General features: G+C 51.3%; 1 protein-coding gene across 2 annotated transcripts in view; it reads left to right on the top strand.

Annotated features, from left to right (window-relative positions):
- SEZ6 (seizure related 6 homolog) overlaps positions 1-17,414 on the top strand; it is a 42,689-nt gene extending 25,275 nt beyond the window's left edge. The window contains exons 4-17 of one of the 2 annotated variants that reach the window (XM_039886109.1): positions 5,612-5,807; positions 9,867-10,052; positions 12,502-12,670; positions 12,800-12,966; positions 13,552-13,746; positions 14,008-14,146; positions 14,258-14,454; positions 15,048-15,242; positions 15,634-15,825; positions 15,930-16,127; positions 16,394-16,432; positions 16,686-16,803; positions 16,888-16,990; positions 17,154-17,414. In XM_039886109.1, the coding sequence (XP_039742043.1) occupies positions 5,612-5,807; positions 9,867-10,052; positions 12,502-12,670; positions 12,800-12,966; positions 13,552-13,746; positions 14,008-14,146; positions 14,258-14,454; positions 15,048-15,242; positions 15,634-15,825; positions 15,930-16,127; positions 16,394-16,432; positions 16,686-16,803; positions 16,888-16,990; positions 17,154-17,186 (2,127 nt within the window). In that variant the 3' untranslated portion in view covers positions 17,187-17,414. The remainder of the gene's footprint in view (positions 1-5,611; positions 5,808-9,866; positions 10,053-12,501; positions 12,671-12,799; positions 12,967-13,551; positions 13,747-14,007; positions 14,147-14,257; positions 14,455-15,047; positions 15,243-15,633; positions 15,826-15,929; positions 16,128-16,393; positions 16,433-16,685; positions 16,804-16,887; positions 16,991-17,153) is intronic. The other variant, XM_039886110.1, reaches the window with a different exon arrangement.
- Positions 17,415-20,465: the final 3,051 nt, after the last annotated feature.

Here is a 20,465-nt window from a genome sequence, read left to right as displayed (position 1 = left end):
TGGCATTCTAAGAGCCTTCCCATTGCCAGCTTCCATCTTGGCTTGGCTGCTCCCTGTACCATCTGGAGCCTGGGCATAGCTGCCCACCATCCCTGCCCTAGTGCCCCAGGTGGCCCCATTGGAACACACCCCTCCCATGCCAGGCCAGCTGCCAGTTTGATAGCCAAAACACCCTACCCTTCTAGCCAGGCCCAATATGGATGCCAGGAGCAGTGTGGTGAGTCATTGGGTAAGATTTCTGGCAAACTCCTATTTCCTGGCTTCTGAAAGGCCCATCTAACAGGGGTGTAGGCAGCTTTAGCCCCATGGATTTAGGCCCCTCTCCCATCACTAAAGCAGACCTTACCCCATAAGGGTTTGTGGAAGAGCATCAGTCAGACAGGAGCACAGAGTCTGTCATGTAGGACTGGGGTTCCAGTCCTGGCTCTGCAGCCTATCTCTCAGTGACTGGCTAAGCCTCTGGTCTTCTCTTGGCCTCATTTTCCCTCTCTATAAAAGGAGATTGGACCAGATGATACAGAAGGCCCCTCCCAGCCAATCCCTCTGAGTGTGGCTCCTCTTCTTAGCCCAGAAAGCTCCCTCATGGGCCAGACTGACCAGTGGCACCTCAGGCCCTTGATCCTACTTCCTGCTTCCTAGCAGCTTTAGGACCTGGGCCAGGGAGAGGAAGGCTCCCAGGTACAGTGCCTCCCAGGCAGAGCCCTAGCAGACCTAAGGGTGAGGTGTGTCTACAGCCACCTGTCACCATGGCAAATGCCAGGGTTTTAACAGGGCGGGCCCCAGGTCTCCTCAAGAAAGGGAAAGAGGACTACTAATGCTATGCCCACTCTGCTGAGCTCCTTATAGGCAAGGTCTAACTTAATCCCCACAAAGTGGGCACGATTATCCCATTTCACAGATGAAACAGATTCAGAGAGGCATGTGACTTTCCCAAGGACCTTTCAACTGTCAATGATGAAGCTGAGATTTGATCCTAGGACTCAAGAGGCCCTGTCCTTCCCCTGGCCCAAATCAACCTAGGTGTGGCAAATCCAAAGAGGGAGTTCAGGTAGGAATAGTTGGAGGGCTCCACCCCAACCCCTTTTCTCAGCCCAGCTCTGTCTGCTCCTGTAAGACACCCACCTGGAATTCTCCCAGTTTGGAGGAGGGGCTGGGTTGTTGTGCATGAAGACAAAGCACTAAACCAGGAATCAGGAGTCCTGGCCTGGAGTCCTGGCATTGCCTTGAAATTACTGTGTGACCTGAAGAGGAACTCTCAACTTCTCTGATTACAAGGGTCTCTTATCTATAAAGTAGAAGCAAACGGCCTGTCCTGCCTCCTTTATTGAGGTTTTGTGAGATCTGAGAGGATAATGGATATGAAAGAGTTTTGAAAACTGTAAAAGGTTTCATGGGGAAAATTGTGATTATCCTGTTGTTGACATGAGGGAACACGTAAACACGAGTGAGCACATTTATGTGAGAGTACACATAAATGTGCTCACTCATGTTCACAGGTACCAGGGCAAGTGTTTGAGGGAGCTGTGTGCACTCAAGTGGGCCTGTCAGAGTACATACATGGGTGTTGGTGACCAGGATAGTGTAGTGGTGCATGGGGCTATGGTCAGCTCCAGGGAATGGGGGGGCTCAGGTACTGGGAGTGAGGCTCACACACTAGAGTCATCCTTGAGCTTATCTGCCTGTGAGGGGTTGTACTAGAGCAATTGCATGCAAAGACTTGAGGCACCATCCCACCTATGAGTCACACCACTGGGACATGTTCTGAAGATCCAACTGACAGCTTCCATGGGAATAGACAGGCCAGTCAAGGCTGATGGTCTGGGGGTTGGTAGAGGGTGACCTGAATCCTCCCATGTCCCATTTAGGAAGGAGTCAGCCCCCTCAATGTGGCTATATTTCCTTCCTTAGACTGACACTATGAGCAGTGTGGTAGTCCAGAGTCCTATGGGAATTGTCCTCAGCTCCCTCTGCTTCTGTCTTCCCGCTGCCTGGCCCCTGGCTCCCCTCTTGTTACTGGCTAGGGGTATGAGAAGATAGCCCTTGTGAGCAGAGCTGACATTTCAATCTGTCTCCCAAGCTCTTCAGATGCCTGCAAATTGCATCAAGACTTCATCACCCGCCTTGTCCAACACCCAGCCCTGTCTGGCCTCTGTCAGGCCTAGCCCTCAAACAAGTAACAAATTACATTCCAGCTACTGCAGCAAGCCTGCAAATGGGTGCCTAAAACACAAGAGACCAGAGCTGCATAGATAGCCTCTAGCTAAGAACAAGGTACCTTCTGGTTGTGAGTCCTGGGCAATCTGGACTTACTCCACTCCATGCTCGCATCACAACCCGCACCACCAGGCTTGGCTAGGAACCAGGCCAGCTTGAGAAGGCATTGCCTTCCCCAGATCAGAGGCAGCCAAAGGCCTCAGCTCCCAGTTTTCCCACCTTGATGGGCTTCTGAGCGGGGAGGATTGCTGGTGGGAACATAAATCTCAACATCTCGGAAAAAGCCAGGTCAAGCCAAAATCCACCTCCCTGCTACGCCTGGTAGTCCTGGGGCCTGGGAAAAAAGATGTCTAGAAGTCTATCTTCAGGTGACACACTGATGAGGTTGGGATAGAAGAAGTTGCCTTTTCCTCCAGCAAAGCAAGACTCTGCTGCTAACACCTGTGTGACCTTTGCAAGTTACTTAGCCTCTCTGAGCCTCTATTTACTTATAGAAATTTTACTACCTACCTTATGCAATTATGGTGAGGATGAAATAGTATTTATAAATAATACAAGGCATGACACATTGTAGGTGCTCTGTAAATGGTAATTATTGTTTTTACTACTGCTGCTGCTGGCAAAGCAGCAGGGTTGGGAGTTGGAAGCTAGAGGTCAAAAGGGTGTTTATGGGAGCCAGGAAAAATGCTAAATTCATTTCTACTTCTCTGCCTTTGCTTCCTTAGTAATTTCCCAGCAGAAATGTCCTCCCTTCCTCCTTCTCCTCCCAGTCCTGCCTCCTTAAGGTGCTCTCAGACCCACCTGCTCCATGCGTTTTCCCTGAGCCTGCAACCCCTCTACTCCCCGCCTAGAGGATTCCTGCTGCACGCGTTCATTGCCACTTAAGGCAGAATTATATGCTGCCTGGCATCTCTCGATAATTACAGATTCCACGTGTGAGTCTTGTTTGCCCAACTCTAGAATCACAGAATCTCCAAGTTTGAAGGGACCTCATCCAGCCTCCGCCTGCCGCAGGAATTCCCTGAGGAATGTCCTTGGCAGATGGTCAGGCAGCCTCCACCTAAATGTGCCCCAAGGGAGAGCTCCTATGGAGAGGAGGTGCTTCTTCCCTAGCACCCTGCATTGAGTTTTCTCTTCTGCCCCAAAGACCCACCAGGTCTTTTCTCCCAGGCAGGGGAGTCTTCAGAGCTCTTCTATTCTCAGCACCCACAGTCTAAGGGGCCCGGCATGGCCTTCTCCTTGGCCCTGGATGGGCTCAGCATCCTCTGGCTTCTCAGCTCACAGGAATCTGGCAAGGATTGTACCTCCAGCGGCTCACACATTCACTGTCTACACATATCTTTATTGAATTGCCCAGTGAAGAGGGAGTTGTGACCTGAAATACCACCCTAGGCTTTAATAGAGAGATGGATAGAAGACAGATAGAGAGAGCCTGAAGCAAAGGAACTGACTGGCTTGGCTTGGGAGTCAGAGGATGGTGGCCCTTACATCTGAAATAATGACCTGCTTCACCAGGAGGAGAAGGAAAGGCATTCCCAGTGCAGGGTCTCCCATATGCAAATACCCAGAGGGTGGAAGAGAGATGTAGCCTGTGGCTGCAGTGCAGGTAAATGAGGCTAGTAAAGCCACTGGGGCTAACCGTGAGCTTGGAATTTTGGACCTTGTCCTCTGGGCAATCTGAAGTCATGGATAGGGTCAGGGTAGGAGAGAGACATAATCCAATTTGAGGCAACCAGGGCCTAGAAGATGAGTTGAGGATGGGAGGGGTAAAGGCCATTCTCCAGGTGAGAAAAAATGAGTAGGGTAGATGGGAGCCAAGACTGCCATAAAGTGATAGAAAGGAGGAACCAACTGGAATATTTGTGAGATAAGATTGGGAAGGACTTGGTGATGTCACTTAACTAGTCCAGGCAGTTAACCCTTGAAGGCCCTGCCTCAGAGCAACATGATAGGGACCCTGGAGACCATGTAGATCAGAACTTCTGACTTACAGAGTATGATTTAGTAGATCTGAGGTGGGATCTGAGATTCTGCATCTTTTACAAGCTCCCAGGTGATGCTGATGCTGCTGGGTCATATTCTCAGTAGCAAAGACCTACACTGGGCCATTTTATGAGGAAACTGAAGCTCAAGTAGTCAGCATACTTGTCTAAGACTACATGGTTAGAATGAAGCCCCAAATCTCTGGGCTCCCAATCCAGTGCTCCTTGTACCAAGCCACACTGCCACTTCCCTTCTGGGCAGAGTCTGTTGCTGGTCGATCCTTGTTTGACTGAATGGAGGCAGGAAGCCCAGAAGGATACTCCAGAAATCGAAGGTCTGAGGATTGTGGTACTGGCAAAGGGCTCTGTGATGGCCAGAGGGAAAGACTGGAAAAAGAGGTTACTGAGGCTAGAAGCAAGAATAGGATGGTGGCTGGCAAGTGCGGGCACAAGGTGTAAAGCCAGACTGAGCAGTCAGCAGGGGCCAAGTTGGGGGCAGGGCCTGAGGGCCACAGCAAGAAATTTAAACCAGATACTATGGGTTTTGTGGGCTCAATGGAGAGCCATCAGAAAATTTAAACAAAGCATCATGATCAGCAATAGGTTAGGGCTATGAACTGGCTGTAGTTCAGAAAATATTGATGTGGAGGGAAAGTGGGTTAAGCCCTGCAAGCAGAGAGGCCAGCAGGAGGCTGCTTCAGTGATCTAAGTGAGCAATAATAAACAGGCACTGATCAAATGGCAGTGGGGAGGAAGAGTGGTGAACAGATTTGGGGTCCATTTGACAGGACTGAATGACTGACTGATAGGATGTGGGGTACGAGGGAGGAGGCATGTTGCCAGTTTCTGACTTGGGCACACAGGTAGGTAGTGAGGTCATTCCCTGAGCTGGGGAGCCAGGGAAGCTGCTGGCTGGGGGAAGAGAGTGGCTCAGTATGAAGCAGGCTGAGTGTGAGGTGCCTATGAAGCAACAAACAGGGAACATCCAGTGGAAGCTGAGTGCATGGTTCTGATGATTAAGACCTCACAGTGCTGGCCAGGCCCTTGGAAACCATCTAGTTCAACACACCTACCCCATCCCCACTTTACAGATGAGAAAACTGAGCCCAGAGAAGTGAAGAGACAGGAAGCAACTGGTATAGTTGAAAAGCTTCTGAGACAGAAACACACTTACAAATCCCAGTCCTGCTAATAATCTCTGTGTGAGACCTTCAGGTCCTATCTCACAGAATTACTGGAAAGGTAAAATGAGCTCCTCCTGCACTGAAGTGCCTAGTTCATGGTCTGGTGGCTCCAATGCCCAAGGGACACTGAGGACTGGCCATACCTGGGGCCTACAGAAGACTGAGGGTAGCAAGATTCAGTCAGCAGGAAAAAGCCTGATTGGTCTTTTGTTCTGTCTATTCCACTGGCAGGTCCAGAACATCAGCCTGCAGCAGGGGGAAACAGTGACTGTGGAGGGCTTGGGGGGTCCTGACCCGCTGCCCCTGGCCAACCAGTCTTTCCTGCTGAGGGGCCAAGTCATTCGCAGCCCCACCCACCAAGCAGCCCTGAGGTTCCAGAGCCTCCCGCCACCTGTTGGGCCAGGCACCTTCCATTTCCACTACCAAGGTAGGCCTGGGCAGTGGAGGGAAGAACCAGCCCAATCTGGCTGCCCTCCTAGGAGTTTCTGGTATTATTACAGCCTGGGGGGAACAGGGCAAGGTTAGTAACATACAGCACAGGTGCCCAGTGAAGCTGTGTACAACTGGAGGTGAGTATTGCACATCTGACACCTCCAGAGCTTTGTCTCTTCCACCTACCACCCTTCAGAGAACTGGTCTTGAAGGAGGACTGATACAGGATCAAGTAGCCCCCAGGTATGCCTATTGCTATTCATTCATTCATTCATTCATGCATGCATTCATTCATTCATTCCGTATAGTTTTCATAGGCATCTGCTCCTTGTCAAGCTTGTGCTAGATACTGATAATATCAAGATGAACCAGCCAGTCCTTGCCATCAGAGTTCAGAATCTCAAGGGGAAGCAGACAATTAAATAGGCAATAACAATATAAGTCCTCTCCCCAAATGCAAAGGGGCCAAGGTCAAGGGCTTGACAGTAATGATCTGGAGGTGCTTAGCTAACGGCCTGGCCTTCCTGAACTGCTTCTCCCACTCTGGACCTGGCCCATGCCCTAGTTAGCTCAGAACATCTCTGAAAATAGAGAAGTGTCATGCTGTAATGGAAAAATCACAGACTCAGAGGATGAGCAGATCTGTGTTTGAATCTCCTTCCTACTGCCTGTTGACCTTGGACAGGTCATTTGAACTCTCTAACCCTCATTTTCCTCTGCTGTAAGATGAGACCAAAACACATACTCTACAAAGTCATGGTGAGAATTAAACAAAATGGCATGTATCAACTGCTTAGCATATGCTCCATGAAGAAACCAGAAACTAGTATTGAAGAGCTGGTAAGACGGGGAAGGAAGAAGGAGTTTGGGAATCTGCCCCTCTTCCATCAGCATCCCTCCTGTCCCCCCTCTCCCAGGCAGTCTTCTTGATCCTTTGTACTGCACCAACAGGGTAACCAGTTCAGACTGGAGGGTGCTAATTGGGAAATAATTGGTATGAGCAATCATAAGATTACCTTGAATTATCATGGACCACTTCCACGGCCCTGTGGGGGGGTCATAGCCTAGGGAGGAGAACAGGCACTCCTCTGGAAATGGGGATGCCTGGGACCCACCTATGGAGCACTCACCCCTTCTTGGCCTATCCACCCACACTGGGGAAGCAGTATGGCATGACAATAGGGAGCCTGGCAGTGGGCAGGAGATGGCCAGGGGCTTGGCAAAGACAAGGGGCGAGCTGAGAGAAGGGTGAGCATCTAGGTGGCCCAACCAGCCTCCCTAATGGCTCATCAATCCTCCCTAACAGCAGGCATAATTTCACGCCACGGTAACCTTCACTCTTGCTGCAAATTCCTTTGTAAAAAACCCCAGACCTCCTCTCTCGCGGGCCAAACAAAGGTGGCTGACAGACAGGGAGTTAGAGGTCCTACAATGGGAAACAGACCCCAAGGAGGGGCTGAGAGCGCTGGCCCAGTCCCACCTCCTTCTCAGCTCCCAGAAGCCCTCCCTCCTCGGCCCACTTTTTGTCAATGATCAGCTCTTTCCCTAATGAGTGTAATTCCCCTAATTATAGGCTGTAATTAGCCCTGATCCCAGAGATGGGAACAGGAGGAGCATGTACTCACATGCGTGTCTCCCTGGGCTGGAGACAGAGGGTGCCAGAAGAGGGGGTGAGGAGCCTAGTACCAATGCTGCTGCTAAAGCTGTCCAAGATAATGTTGGAGATCACAAGGATGGGCACCCACGAGGGCCTCGTCTGTAGAACCAACTTCCAGCGCCCCTCCTACAGCCTCAGACAGGGTGAGGAAGCAGAGGGCCCTGCCAGGCAACCCTTCCTCCCTCCTGAGCATTCCTGGCACTGGACTTGGCTCCAGAAACAGCCGTCAGGGAGAAAATAGCTCAACAGATTGCAGTGGTGCAGGCTCTCCGGGAACAGTCGTCATGGCAACAGGAAGAAGCTTATCCTGGGAAGTGGCACTTTACCCACTATGGAGTCTGAAGGCTTCATCATCCATCCCCTCACTCCCCACCGTCTCCTGCTCACTTCATCTCAGCCCAATTTTCTAATCTGTGAAATGGGGTACTTCCCTTCCCAGAGTTGTTATAACTCATGGGGAAGATCTAAGTACAGGTGCTGAGCATGACATCTGGCTCATGGCCTAGAACTCCCTGGGTATCATACCCCCTCCATTCTGGGTACAGTGCCTCACGCCCTCCTTCCTATCCCACACTGGCCTGGGGTTTCCTCCCAGAGCATTGTGAGTGGCTGCCCTGAACAACTACCCAGGACAACCTTGTCTATTGCTCTCAGGTTTCTCTGACTCCTGAGCCCAGGTCTCTACTCCTGGGGAAGCAGGTGAGAGAGGAGAGATGTAAAGCAAGTAGGCTTCAGAGCCAAGAGCTTGAAGGGCCTATTCTACCACTTACTAGCCGTGTGATCAAGGCAAGTTCCTCAGTCTCTCTAAACCGGAGTTTTTCTCATCTGAAAATGAATAACCCCTGCCTTGCCTGCCTTCCTGTGTTGTAGACATCAAGTAAGAAGAGTGTGAAGGCATTTTAGAAGCTGGAAGGTGCATTCTGATGTGAGGTGCTTTATTAATCAAGATTATAAACAACAGCAGGCTGGTGCATTCGATATTTGTTCTGTGCCAGGCACTGCATATCTGTCCTCTCACGTAACAACGTTGGATGCAATACTCTAAATGGGTGGGTAAACAAGGAAACTAAAGCACAGAGAAGTTAGGTAACTTGCCCAAGGTGGCACAGGAAGGAGAGGAGCCTATGCTCAAACCTAAGCAGTCTGACTCCAGGGCCTACCTCCTCAGCACTGCGTTATACTGCCTGCCAATAACAAGTAACCATTCATTGGCCATTCTCTTAAGAACCCTGTGAGAGAGGGAAGAGTAGTTATCATCCCCTTTCACAGACCTAGTAACTAAGGCCAGGGAAGGTGAAAAATCACAAAACTTTATTCTGGACCCTAGTTTGCCCAGAGGAAGCTTTTTCTACTCACACAAAGGGCCACAGAGGCTAGTAGAGTCCATGCTTAGACCTCTCTTTCCATCCACCTGGAGCCAGTGGTAGTAAAGGTTGCCCACACCCACCCCGCCCCATGCAAGATCCAAGAGTCCTTCCTCAGTCTAGACCATCCCCATCTCTCCCACCAGCCCCAAAGGTCTTTAGCCTCTGTAGCCTAAGCCTTCCCTCAGCCTCTCTCATTGACCCCTCTAACCCTCTTCCTCACCTCTCAGACCCCATTTTTAGCTACCACCCCAACTTGGCCCTAAGTTGGGATTGGCCAGATTGTTTTGTGGATTTGCTGCCACCATTCGGTCGTATTTGGTATGACAGTCCCAAAAGCTACAGTTTCCCAGGGCAACTTATCCCTCCCCCAACTTCCCTGAAGGCATATATTGCCTCCCCACCATCGCCCCATCCAGTTTTTAAAAGCAGTATACAGCCCCTGCCATCAAGCTATTTTAGCATTTCAATGAACACTGGGGAAACTTTTACTGTCTGCAATTCATATTTGTCCCCTATGGGAAAAATAATATAAATACTTTACATCATAGGCTTTTCGCTGTTTCAAGTGCTTTCACATCTACATGTCTTTTAATAAACATTTTTTGAAGATGTACTATCAGCCAGGTTCCAGGGATACCAAGTTGAATAAATTAATATCTCATTTATTCTCACAATAACCCTGTACGTAGGCCGGCATTTTGAACCTCATTTAACAAATGAGGAAACTGAGACACAGAAAGGCTAGTAACCTGTCTAAAGTGTCAGAAAGGTTAGGCCAGAACTCAAGCTTCCTAACTTCCAGCTCTGTGCTTGCTCCATTAAGCAGCCCAGGCTGCTGGAAATATCATGGATACCTCTTAGGGAAGGGATCAGTATCTTTTCTGGAATTCCTGATTTTTTTCTGGCCCCAAGTGACACCTCCAGGCAGGCTGGAGTAAACCCCTTTGCCCTAGGTATGACTCGGCAGCCCGCCTCCCCCCGCCCCCCCCCGCCCCCCACACACACAATGTTACCCATTCTCTCTCTGCAGCCTATCTCCTGAGCTGCCACTTTCCCCGACATCCAGCTTATGGAGCTGTGACTGTCACTAGCCTCCACCCAGGAGGCAGCGCCCGCTTCCACTGTGTCACTGGCTACCAGCTGAAGGGTGCCAGGCTCCTCACCTGTCTCAACGCCACCCAGCCCTTCTGGGACTCCCAGGAACCTGTCTGCATCGGTGAGTGGCCCCAGGAGACTCAGTGCTGAATAGAGGAGTAAGGTGGGGGACTAAGCTGTGCTCTGTTGCTATCTAGCGCCTTTATTTGCTCTCCATAATGAGCCAGAAAACGGCTACACACCTCAGCGGCATCTGTCCAACCAGTACTCAATGAGCACTTACTGTATGGAGGCACCACGGCTGCAGAGAACTAAATTAAAGAGTGTGCCCTCGAAGAGCCTATACTTTCTGAAGAAGGGGGAAAGAAAAGCACATGAGTTATCAATTTTCACAGCAGGAAATAAAAAGTACCAATGAAGAGATATAAAGTAACCTGGGAGGAGACAAAGCAATTATTCTCAGGCATTTAGAAGCCTTCCTGAAGGAAGTAGCATTGGAGGTTTGACATTTCAGTGGAAGGAACAATGTGGACAGTGACACAGAGGTGACGAGAGGGAGTATTTAGGGACAAAGAAGACGGCCGGGTTTGACTGAGGCCTAAGACATGAGGAGGGGGATGTGGGAGGGCCTTGAACATCAGCCAAGATACTGGAGTGGGGAACTGTTGAAGTTTTTGGAGAAGAGAGAAGAGCTAGGAACTAACTATTCCTCAGGAGAGCCAGCCAAGTGGCATCAGCAGGCTAGGAGGCCAGCCAGGCAAGAGGGTTTGAACTTAGGCAGTGACTTTGAGAATGAAGATGAGGGAAGAGGTTCCAGAGACACTGATGAGTGAAAGGGGGAAAGTGGAAGGTGACTCCCAGGTTCTGGTCCTGGGTGATCAGGTAGTCTGGGAGAGCGGCCAGTTGAGAGTAGCTTGCTGGCAGGAGGAAGATGGAGTGTTTAGTTTGCAGTATTAAAGGCAGCTTGAGTTTTTAAACCTTATTTCATTCTATACACTCTTCCTGGGTGCCAGGCACAAGCAGAGGGGAATGAGCCAGGGGTGGTCTCTGCCCTCAGGGAGCTCTCTATCTAGTGGGAAGATAGGCAAGCAGCTCAGCAGATTCAGTGCAGACAGTGCTGTGATGGGAGGACCTCAGGGTGCAGTGGGGATCCAAGGGAGGAACTGCTGTTCCAAAACGAGGAAGGAGGCAAGGAAAGCTTCCCAAAGAGACAACATAGATGGATTATAAGAATGTTCGCCCAGAGAAGTGGAGTGGATTCCTGGAACAGCAGATGGAGAGGTATGAAGGGATAAAGCAAAATGCTACAGCGAGGACATAGTGAAGTGTGCCTGAAGAAAAGGGTACATGGGGAGAGACTAAAACCAAGTCAAGAGATGGTTAGGTTCATAAAGGGCTTGGATGCCACGGCTTGACTGTGGACTCTATCTGCAGAGCAATAAGGAATTACTGAGGAACTTAAGTATAGGATGGGGGCATGATCAGATTTGAAGAGCAGTTCCATTCTGAGAACAAGAAAAAAGGTGGGTCTGCCCTCTTTGCAGAGAAACAGAGAAGCAACTCACTACAATCCCCTCCCCAAGAGGTTTATGAGGTTAAAATATTCTGTCTTGAACATTTGGAGACAAAGACTATGTCTTGGCAGCTTGGTCTCTGAGAGCTGGCAGGGTCCAGAGCTGTGTGACCAAGAAAGGAAAAGTGCTGCCTGGAACCAGCTACACTCTTGCCTGAGACTGCTTCACTTAACTGGCCATACTTAACTGCTAGGAGTTTGTGGCCAAGTAGCCCAGCAGTCCTCAGTGATGGGTACAAGCAAGTTGTTCAGCCTCTACTTGCAAAGAGAGGGAAGTCCCAGGCCAGAGGAGTCAGTGCTGGAAAAGCCCTAAAGAGTCAGCCCAAGAATGACAGTGGCAGTGATGCTATTTCAGAAAGTGTTCAAGGCCATCTCCTGGCTAGCAGTATCTGCTCAGGGCACAAGATTTGGAGGTGAATGATATGTACACACTGTCATCCCTGATGTAATCCTACCCTCTTTTACATTCACTCACTGATTTTATTCAACAAACACTGAATATCAACTCTGCCTGGCCTGAAAAACCTGGACCCTCCCCCGGGAAGTCCTAGTTAAGGGACACATCTCAACAATAACTGATTTTAGAAAAGTGGCATGAGGTAGAAGTAGCAGATATACCCAAGAAGCCCTGGGTAAGGGGCTTTGAGAAAGCCCACTCTGGGAGTGAGAGTCAGGAAAGGCCTCCCAGAGGAGTCAGCAGAGAGGGAAAGTGACTCATCCAGGGCCACACAGCTAGGCCTTGGCAGATCTACCACAGTCAAAGGAGTTGCACATAAATAGTCCCAGAGGTGTGGAAGATTAGGAGATAGGATTCTGGAGTCTAGGCTGCCTGGAGCTGCAGGGTCATGGGGGCAAAGAATTAACTTTCAGAACCATGAAGGCAAAGATCCCTGCTGCCCCACACACAAGGTACAGAGCTAGGACGGGCAGAAAGACTTGTTAGGCTGCCTAGGACCCAGTCAGAGGTCCAGCACACAGTCCTATCCCTGTCGCGCAGCTGCCTGCGGTGGAGTGATCCGCAATGCCACCACTGGCCGCATAGTCTCTCCAGGCTTCCCGGGCAACTACAGCAACAACCTCACCTGCCACTGGCTGCTTGAGGCTCCTGAGGGCCAGCGGCTGCACTTGCACTTTGAGAAGGTTTCCCTGGCAGAGGATGACGACAGGTGAGATGTCCTGGTGAGGTGGGAGTGTCTGGCCTGGTAATATCTTGCTAGAGGGATGGTATACAAGCATGGGGCCACGCCCCATACGGGTCAGCGACCAGCCACACAGATGCTGCTCTGCTGGCCCAGGCTCATCATCCGCAACGGGAACAACGTGGAAGCCCCGCCTGTGTATGATTCCTATGAGGTGGAGTACCTGCCTATTGAGGGCCTGCTCAGCTCTAGTCGACACTTCTTTGTGGAGCTCAGTACTGACAGCAGTGGGGCAGCTGCAGGCATGGCCCTGCGCTATGAGGGTGAGCCTGATAGGGCCTAATCAGGGGTGGAGGGCTTGGGAGGGGGCTTGGGCCTAGGGTCTCTTCTGTCACACCCTCCTCTTCTTCCTCTATTGCATCATCAGTCTTTTAAACTCAGCCCTTGCTCACCTGGCACTTAGGCCCTCTCTCCCTGCTCCTCCCCTTGAGTCCAGGATTCCCAACTCATCTTTGCAGAAGACCCTTGCCTGGACCCAGGCCCCCTGGTCCAAGTGAATGAATTCTCTAGAACTTGAAAAGCAAAAAAGGCCTCAATCCTTAGGGAAGAAGAATTTGCTGTTAAGAGACATTCTAGAACCACGCATGCATGCACACATTCACTAATTCATTCAAAACATTTATTGAGTCCCTCTCAAAACTAGGCACTAGAAATACAAAAGTTATCAGGACAGCTTCCTAAGCATAATAGGACTAGAAACTCTGGTCTGTCCCTGCCCCCTCCTCCAAGCACAGGATATACATTTGTAGTAAAGATGAAAAAGGCCCTTGGGAGGGAAGTTGGAAGACATCTGCCCCCTGTGTTTGCCCCAGTCAAGGCTGAGCTGGACTGGGCCCTGTGGTTTACAGCCTTCCAGCAGGGCCATTGCTATGAGCCCTTTGTCAAATATGGCAACTTCAGCAGCAGCGCACCCTCCTACCCTGTGGGTACCACCGTGGAGTTCAGCTGTGACCCTGGCTACACCCTGGAGCAGGGCTCCATCATCATTGAGTGTGTTGACCCCCATGACCCCCAGTGGAATGAGACAGAGCCAGCCTGCCGAGGTCAGTAGGCACCAGTGGATGGGCCTGCCAGGGACACTAGGGTGGGCACTAGGGAACCAGCAGGGTGGGCACTAGGGAACCAGCCGCAGAGCCTGGGGCCACAGGGGCCCAATGACAGGTATGACTCAAGCTTCCCTCTGAGGAAGAGCTGGGGGCTCCCAGCAATGGGTAGACACTTCTGTGAGCAAATGGCAGCCCCAGGACACAGCACTGGGGGGAACAGGGAAGGGACACACCTCCCAGACCACCCCTGCCTTCCAGCTGTGTGCAGTGGGGAGATCACAGACTCAGCCGGCGTGGTGCTCTCCCCCAACTGGCCAGAGCCCTACGGCCGTGGGCAGGACTGCATCTGGGGCGTGCATGTAGAGGAGGACAAGCGCATCATGTTGGATGTCCGAGTGTGAGTGACCACTGGGCTAGGCCAAGCCAGCTCCTAAACAATGGAGACATGTCTTGCCCATCCCATCCTGGGATCCCCTGGCCCACCCTCCCTGACAGTCCTCCTCCACAGGCTGCGCATAGGCCCTGGTGATGTACTTACCTTCTATGATGGGGATGACCTGACAGCCCGGGTCCTGGGCCAGTACTCAGGGCCCCGTGGCCACTTCAAGCTCTTTACCTCCATGGCCGATGTCACCATCCAGTTCCAGTCGGACCCCGGGACCTCGGTGCTAGGGTACCAGCAGGGCTTCGTTATCCACTTCTTTGGTGAGCTTGCCCCTGCCCCACCCCATGCCTGGGAAAGAGGAGATGCCAGAATGCAGACCCCAAATCACGGCAAGTCAGAAAGTCCAAGGCAATGAGAAGCATGAGTGCTCTTATCTGACAAGGGAAAGCTGGAAACACTGAAGGAAGCTAGTCTTGTTCTCCATCTTTCCCCCAGAGCCCAATGGGAGAAAGCCTGCCTTCTGCTGCAGCAAGAGGGATTTGGTAGGTGGCAGGGAGAACTTCAAAACAAAAATAGGGAACTAAGGAAAGGTTTTTGATACTACCTTTCTAATAATCTTTAATAAAAATGACAAGTTTCCCCATTCTACCTGACCCTGTCTCAGCACTGAGAAACTGGCCAACATGTTTTTGGAAGGTCAAAGCCTAGATGATTATCTAGGAATCTAGGAAACAGAATGATATCAGGAACAGGCAAGAAGGGGCCCTTGAGCAGGGAGAATGAATCGCTGAGCCTGCCCATGCCACACCCAGGACAAACTGGCAGGAGCCCAGTGCCTTCAGGGTAAGGGAGGCTAGCACAGTTGCTTTGGTGCTGGCTGAGGGTCTGCATCTTGCTGCCCCTGTGCCCCTAGAGGTGCCCCGCAATGACACGTGTCCGGAGCTGCCTGAGATCCCCAATGGCTGGAAGAACCCATCACAGCCTGAGCTGGTACATGGCACTGTTGTCACTTACCAGTGCTACCCCGGCTACCAGGTGGTGGGATCCAGTGTTCTCATGTGCCAGTGGGACCTAACCTGGAGTGAGGACCTGCCCTCCTGCCAGAGGGGTGAGTGCACCTATTCCCCAGATTCCCCTCCCAGTGTAACCTATAAACCTCTCTCCTGGACTCTGAACCAGACTCCAGCTGTTATTAGCTGGTATCCTTGAAGTTCCTTCAGCTCTCATGGCCTCAGTTTCATCATCTGTAAAATGGGACAATACCTTTCCATAAGGTTATCTACCAAGTACTCCAAGGATTTCGTTCCAATTGATTTTGTTAACTCTGATGGATAGAGGCAGATGAGGGAATACACCAGCAAAATAGTAGGGACAGATAACTAGCGGGTGGAGCCATGGCATGATGATGTTGGCTGGCCTGGAACAAGGCCAGGGTAGATTGGCTTTTGTCAAGTTCTACTTGGGCTACTTCCCCCCACCCCATCATCTCCTATCTGTAGTGACTTCCTGCCATGACCCTGGGGATGTGGAGCACAGCCGACGCCTCATATCTAGCCCCAAGTTTCCCGTGGGGGCCACCGTGCAGTATATCTGTGACCAGGGTTTTGTGCTAACGGGTAGTGCCATCCTTACCTGCCATGACCGCCAAGCCAGCAGCCCCAAGTGGAGCGACCGGGCCCCCAAATGTCTCTGTAAGTGTCAAACAGGTAGGAAGAAACCTCTGGTAGGAGATAAAAGATGCTGTCCCTGGAGACCACAGGCCTGGCACCCTCACTGGGCTCTCCCTCATTTGCAGTGGAACAGTTCAAGCCATGCCATGGCCTCGGCGCCCCCGAGAATGGTGCCTGCAGTCCTGAGAAGCGGCTACACCCAGCGGGGGCTACTATCCACTTCTCATGTGCCCCTGGCTATGTGCTGAAGGGCCAAGCCAGCATCAAGTGTGTGCCCGGACACCCTTCACATTGGAGTGACCCCCCACCCATCTGTAGGGCTGGTGAGTGCTGTCACCCCAAAACCTCTGCATGGCCCATAGGGCTGCTCTGGCAAAGATGTCAAATGTTGAGAAAGAGAATCTGCCCATGCCACCTTCGTATTACCTCTGGTCTCCCCTTGATCTCCCCAATCTCTGCCAGATTTTTCTGACCTGGTGATAACAAGACAAATGCTAGGGTGGGTTCTCCTTGGACAAATCCTTCCCACGATCAGTGGTTTGGCCTGTTGAGCTCACCCACTACCCTTGGCCCTCCTCTCTTGTTCCAGCCTCTCTGGATGGGTTCTACAGCAGCCGCAGCCTGGATGGTGAGTCCCCACCCTTAAGAGCCAGGGAGGTAGTCTCCCTCCCCTGGTTCTCACAGCAACCAGGCCATGGGTTCTCCCAAGGAAGGAGGGCAGAGAAAGAGAGTAGTCTGGGACTGGCAGGGCAAAAAGCTCCTTTTCTGCCTTCATCCAGCTGGAGGGAGCTGGTGGCTGGATGCCCCCGGGCAGAGGTGAGGGGAATGTGGGCTCCAGGTGACAGGGACCGCTGCCCCAATCTCACCCTCTGTGTTTTCAGTTGCCAAGGCGCCTGCTGTGTCCAGCGCCCTGGATGCTGCCCACATAGCAGCTGCCATCTTTCTGCCACTGGTGGCGATGGCACTCTTGGTGGGAGGTGTGTACCTCTACTTCTCCAGGTAAGTCTGGCTTCCCTTCTTGCCCTCCATACCTGACTCACTCCTGCCTAGCACTGTGGACTCACAGGCTTCTCTGTCTCACAGGTTCCAGGGGAAAAGCACCCTGCAGCTTCCCCGAACGCGACCCCGCCCCTATGACCGAATTACCGTGGAGTCGGCATTTGACAATCCAACTTATGAGACTGGAGTAAGTACCTTTGCCAGTCTTGACACCCTATCCAGCATCCAGTTCTATGCTCCCTTGGGCAGGTACCCTGAGGGTCCTGCCAAGCCCTCTCATTCTTTCTCTTTTCCTTAGGAAGGTGGATTATGGGCTGGCAAACATTATACAAGTTTCCAACTCCCAGCAGTCTCTTTCCTTTGCAGGAGATGAGAGAATATGAAGTATCCATCTAGGTGGGGGCAGACTGGAGAAGCCAGCTCAGCCCTGCATCACAGCCCAGCAGCAGAGTTCCCAGCTTCCTGCTGTCCCTCCACCTCCTGTACATACCACCTGGGAAGAGATGCCACCAATCCCTCAAGAAGTTGTGCCCTTCCCCACTTGCAATCCCCACCAGGGCCTATGTTCTTGGTATCACTGCCCACTTAGGGTCCTTCCTTGGGTCCAGGTCAGGGGGCATCTGCCTCTCAGCAGAACACAGCTCTAGCATATGTATCAAGAACCAGCATTCTCCTGACCTTCCTCCATGCCCTGCACCTCCAGCCTGGAATTCACAGGCAGAGCAGGAGCACCTGCTTCCACTTGACCAACTCACAAGGCCATCACCAGTGGCCAAAACTGCTCTCAACAGTGACCTCTGGGTAGTACTGGCATGCCAACGTCAGCCCCTAGAGGAGGTCTCTAGTCCTTCTCTAAGGCCCCAGGAATGGACAGTTCTGCCTCCTGTCCCTTCCTAGTGGAGGCAATAATTCTAAGGGATCCTAAGGGGTTTAGGGACCCTACCCAAGCTCAGGTTGGGCTGCCCTAGGCACTCATGCTCCGCACCAAAGCAGGAAACCCCACTGCTCCCCTGGCAGCCCTACACCCTGAAGAGAATGAGACCTTCCTCTGATGCCAGTCTGGCTGTTACAAACATCCTTTTTCCCACTAGTCCCTCCTCTAACCCCAAACACTTGCCAGACTTTCCTCCTGGCCACTGTGTTTTGAGATAAGAGGAGTGGACAGGCATATTCTGGAGAGAAGCAGAGGTCCAAGGGTCCAGGAATTTGGCATGGAACAGGGGGCCAGAGAGCCCCAGGGAGAGGCCCAGGAGCTGGCTGCAGGCCACTCTGTACATGTAATGTATTATATGGAGTCTGGTTTCCAGCCAGAGAAGAATCTTCTATTTCGGTTGTTTCCTTATTAAAATGGTGTTTTTGAAAAAACCAAGCAATGGCCAAGTGGATGCTGCTTTCTTGGAGGGAAGGGAAGTGGGAGATAAATGGGATGCGGACTTCAGGACTTGAAGGCATGCTTGACCCACAAACTAATACTCCCCATATTTTATCAAAAACCAGGTATGTGCAGGTGCTACAGGGATCACTGTTCCAACAAGGTCAGTGCAACAGATGGCAGTGAAATGAGAGGTCCCAATGGCTGGTGTCACAGGAGTGTAGAAGCCCAGGAACCCAACTGATCAACCACCCCAATGCCTCATTTCCTCCTCTTTGCTAGGTCCAGAACCACAAGCTGACAAACTCCTAAACCCCTTCTCGATGTATTGCTGACAAGTCCCAGGAAACCTGACGCACCTCTCCTTCTCCTTCTTTCCCAGCTAGCTCAGAAAATTAGAATAGGAATCTAAGACAACTCCTAAATATGAGACTCTAGTCTATCTTGGCCTCAGAGAACATACAGACTCAGTATCAGGGACAATGCAGCATAGAGGCTTGGCTCCTATTTTAGCAAAAGCCCTATTCATGGACTCTAGAAAGAAGTGGCTGGACAGAATATGCGTAAGTTTGCCAAGTGTGGTCCCTCCCAGACCCTTTGCCCCTTCTCGATGGCCCCCAGTACCTCCTAAGATGAAACTGCTTGCCCTTGGTCCCCAGCATGCACATCCATGCTCAGCGGTGCATTCTGCATGGCTGCTCTCCAGAATAAGAGCAAGAGGCAGGAAACGGAGTTATAGGAACTTAGAAGCTAAAAGACAAAATCCCTGAAGGAAATAATAGCAACCAGCAGCTTCTGCTTTTACAGTCTTCCAATAGGGAGGTCTTAACCACTCATGGCTGTCCACCTCCTGGCTCTAACACAAGCCACCTTGAGGGGTGGAGAGGCTCCAGTCCATGCAGAGTGCAATGCCTAGATTAGCCACAAGAGGTCACTTGTAAAGGCATCTGTATCCCACCTGCTCTCTCCCCTCAATCCCTGAATAGCTAGGCTGGAGCTCTCCAAGGTGGCACCAACTCCTGGCGCCGCGGGGCTGACCTCACTCTCCAAGTTCAAAGAAGAAGGTGTGTAGAGTGATTAGTTCCCCTGGCACTTGTCAACAGAGCCAAGTATTATTCTCTTCATTAGCCCATAGTCTATTCCTATTCTCAACTGCAATTGATGGTGTTGATTAAAGTAAAGCCTTGCTCACTAGGCTTGTACCAATGTCTTACTATCTGCCCCATAATGCCTTTGGGGCAGTAAAAAGGAGGCCAGAAAAAGAGGGCTCATGAGGTTCCAACTTCTGAGGGCGTGTGGCATGAAACACAGGAAAGATGAGGTCTGGCCACTTCCATATATCTAGCTCAGCCCTCCACATCTCTGGCCCATAGCCATTAAGATTTCTTGTTTCCTGAGGCTGGTAGAGAGCAGACAGCGGCCAGTTAACATGACATTTCCCCCACTCCAACCAAACCAATAAGGCCCACCACCTTATCATTCTTCCCAGGCACCAATGAGATCATCAGAAACCTAAGGCCACACACTGACATCCTTCATACTATCCCAAAAGAAGGAGTAGCAGCAGCAACTCCTCACAGGCAGCTTAGACAGTGTTCTGGCCTGGGAATCAAGAAATCGGATTCATTCCTAGGTCTGCCATAAATTGAACTAAGCAAATCACTGCTCTTCTCTGTGAATCTGGAAATGAGAGGTGGACCCCTCAAGTGGTCTTTGAGCCCTTTTCAGTTTTACACTTCTGAGAATACTAAGTATACCTTAACATCCAAAGTGAGCAAGAAAGAGCTACTCGGTAACAACGCCAACTAAATGCCTAGTGTCAGGAACAGAGATGTCATTCCCTTCTCCACTGCTTCATCTACAGTCTGGCAGAGATAACTGGCCATCTCTAATGGCGATACCAAGGGGAGGGGCGGGCGCCGCGGAGGTAGTAAAGCCTCGCCCAGAATTCAAGATGAGGCTTTCAGACTACAAGTCCCAGCATACAGTACTGCAGCTCTCAAAAATATCCTAGGCAGGCAAGTCACTCTTCCCCTAGTCCATCCTACCGTACAGTGCATCGCACGCATACGAAACTACGACTCCCCAAATCCACCAGATCATCGCGATTCTTGCTCCCAGGGTGCAATGCGCTCCGGGTCGCCCTTTACCCCCGCCCCCTTGAGCGTTGCAAACTGGGAATTGAAGTCCACTGTAGGCAGGTAACTGGGCGTTGTCAACATCACAAACTCTTCGCTTTCGGCTTCCTCTTGAAGAACAGTTCTCAGGGACAGAGATCAAGAGGGTAATA

This window comes from Pteropus medius, unplaced genomic scaffold (assembly GCF_902729225.1).
Source record: "Pteropus medius unplaced genomic scaffold, Ma_sr-lr_union100, whole genome shotgun sequence".
Classification (NCBI taxonomy): domain Eukaryota; kingdom Metazoa; phylum Chordata; class Mammalia; order Chiroptera; family Pteropodidae; genus Pteropus; species Pteropus medius.
This window is presented reverse-complemented; position numbering and strand designations above follow the sequence as displayed.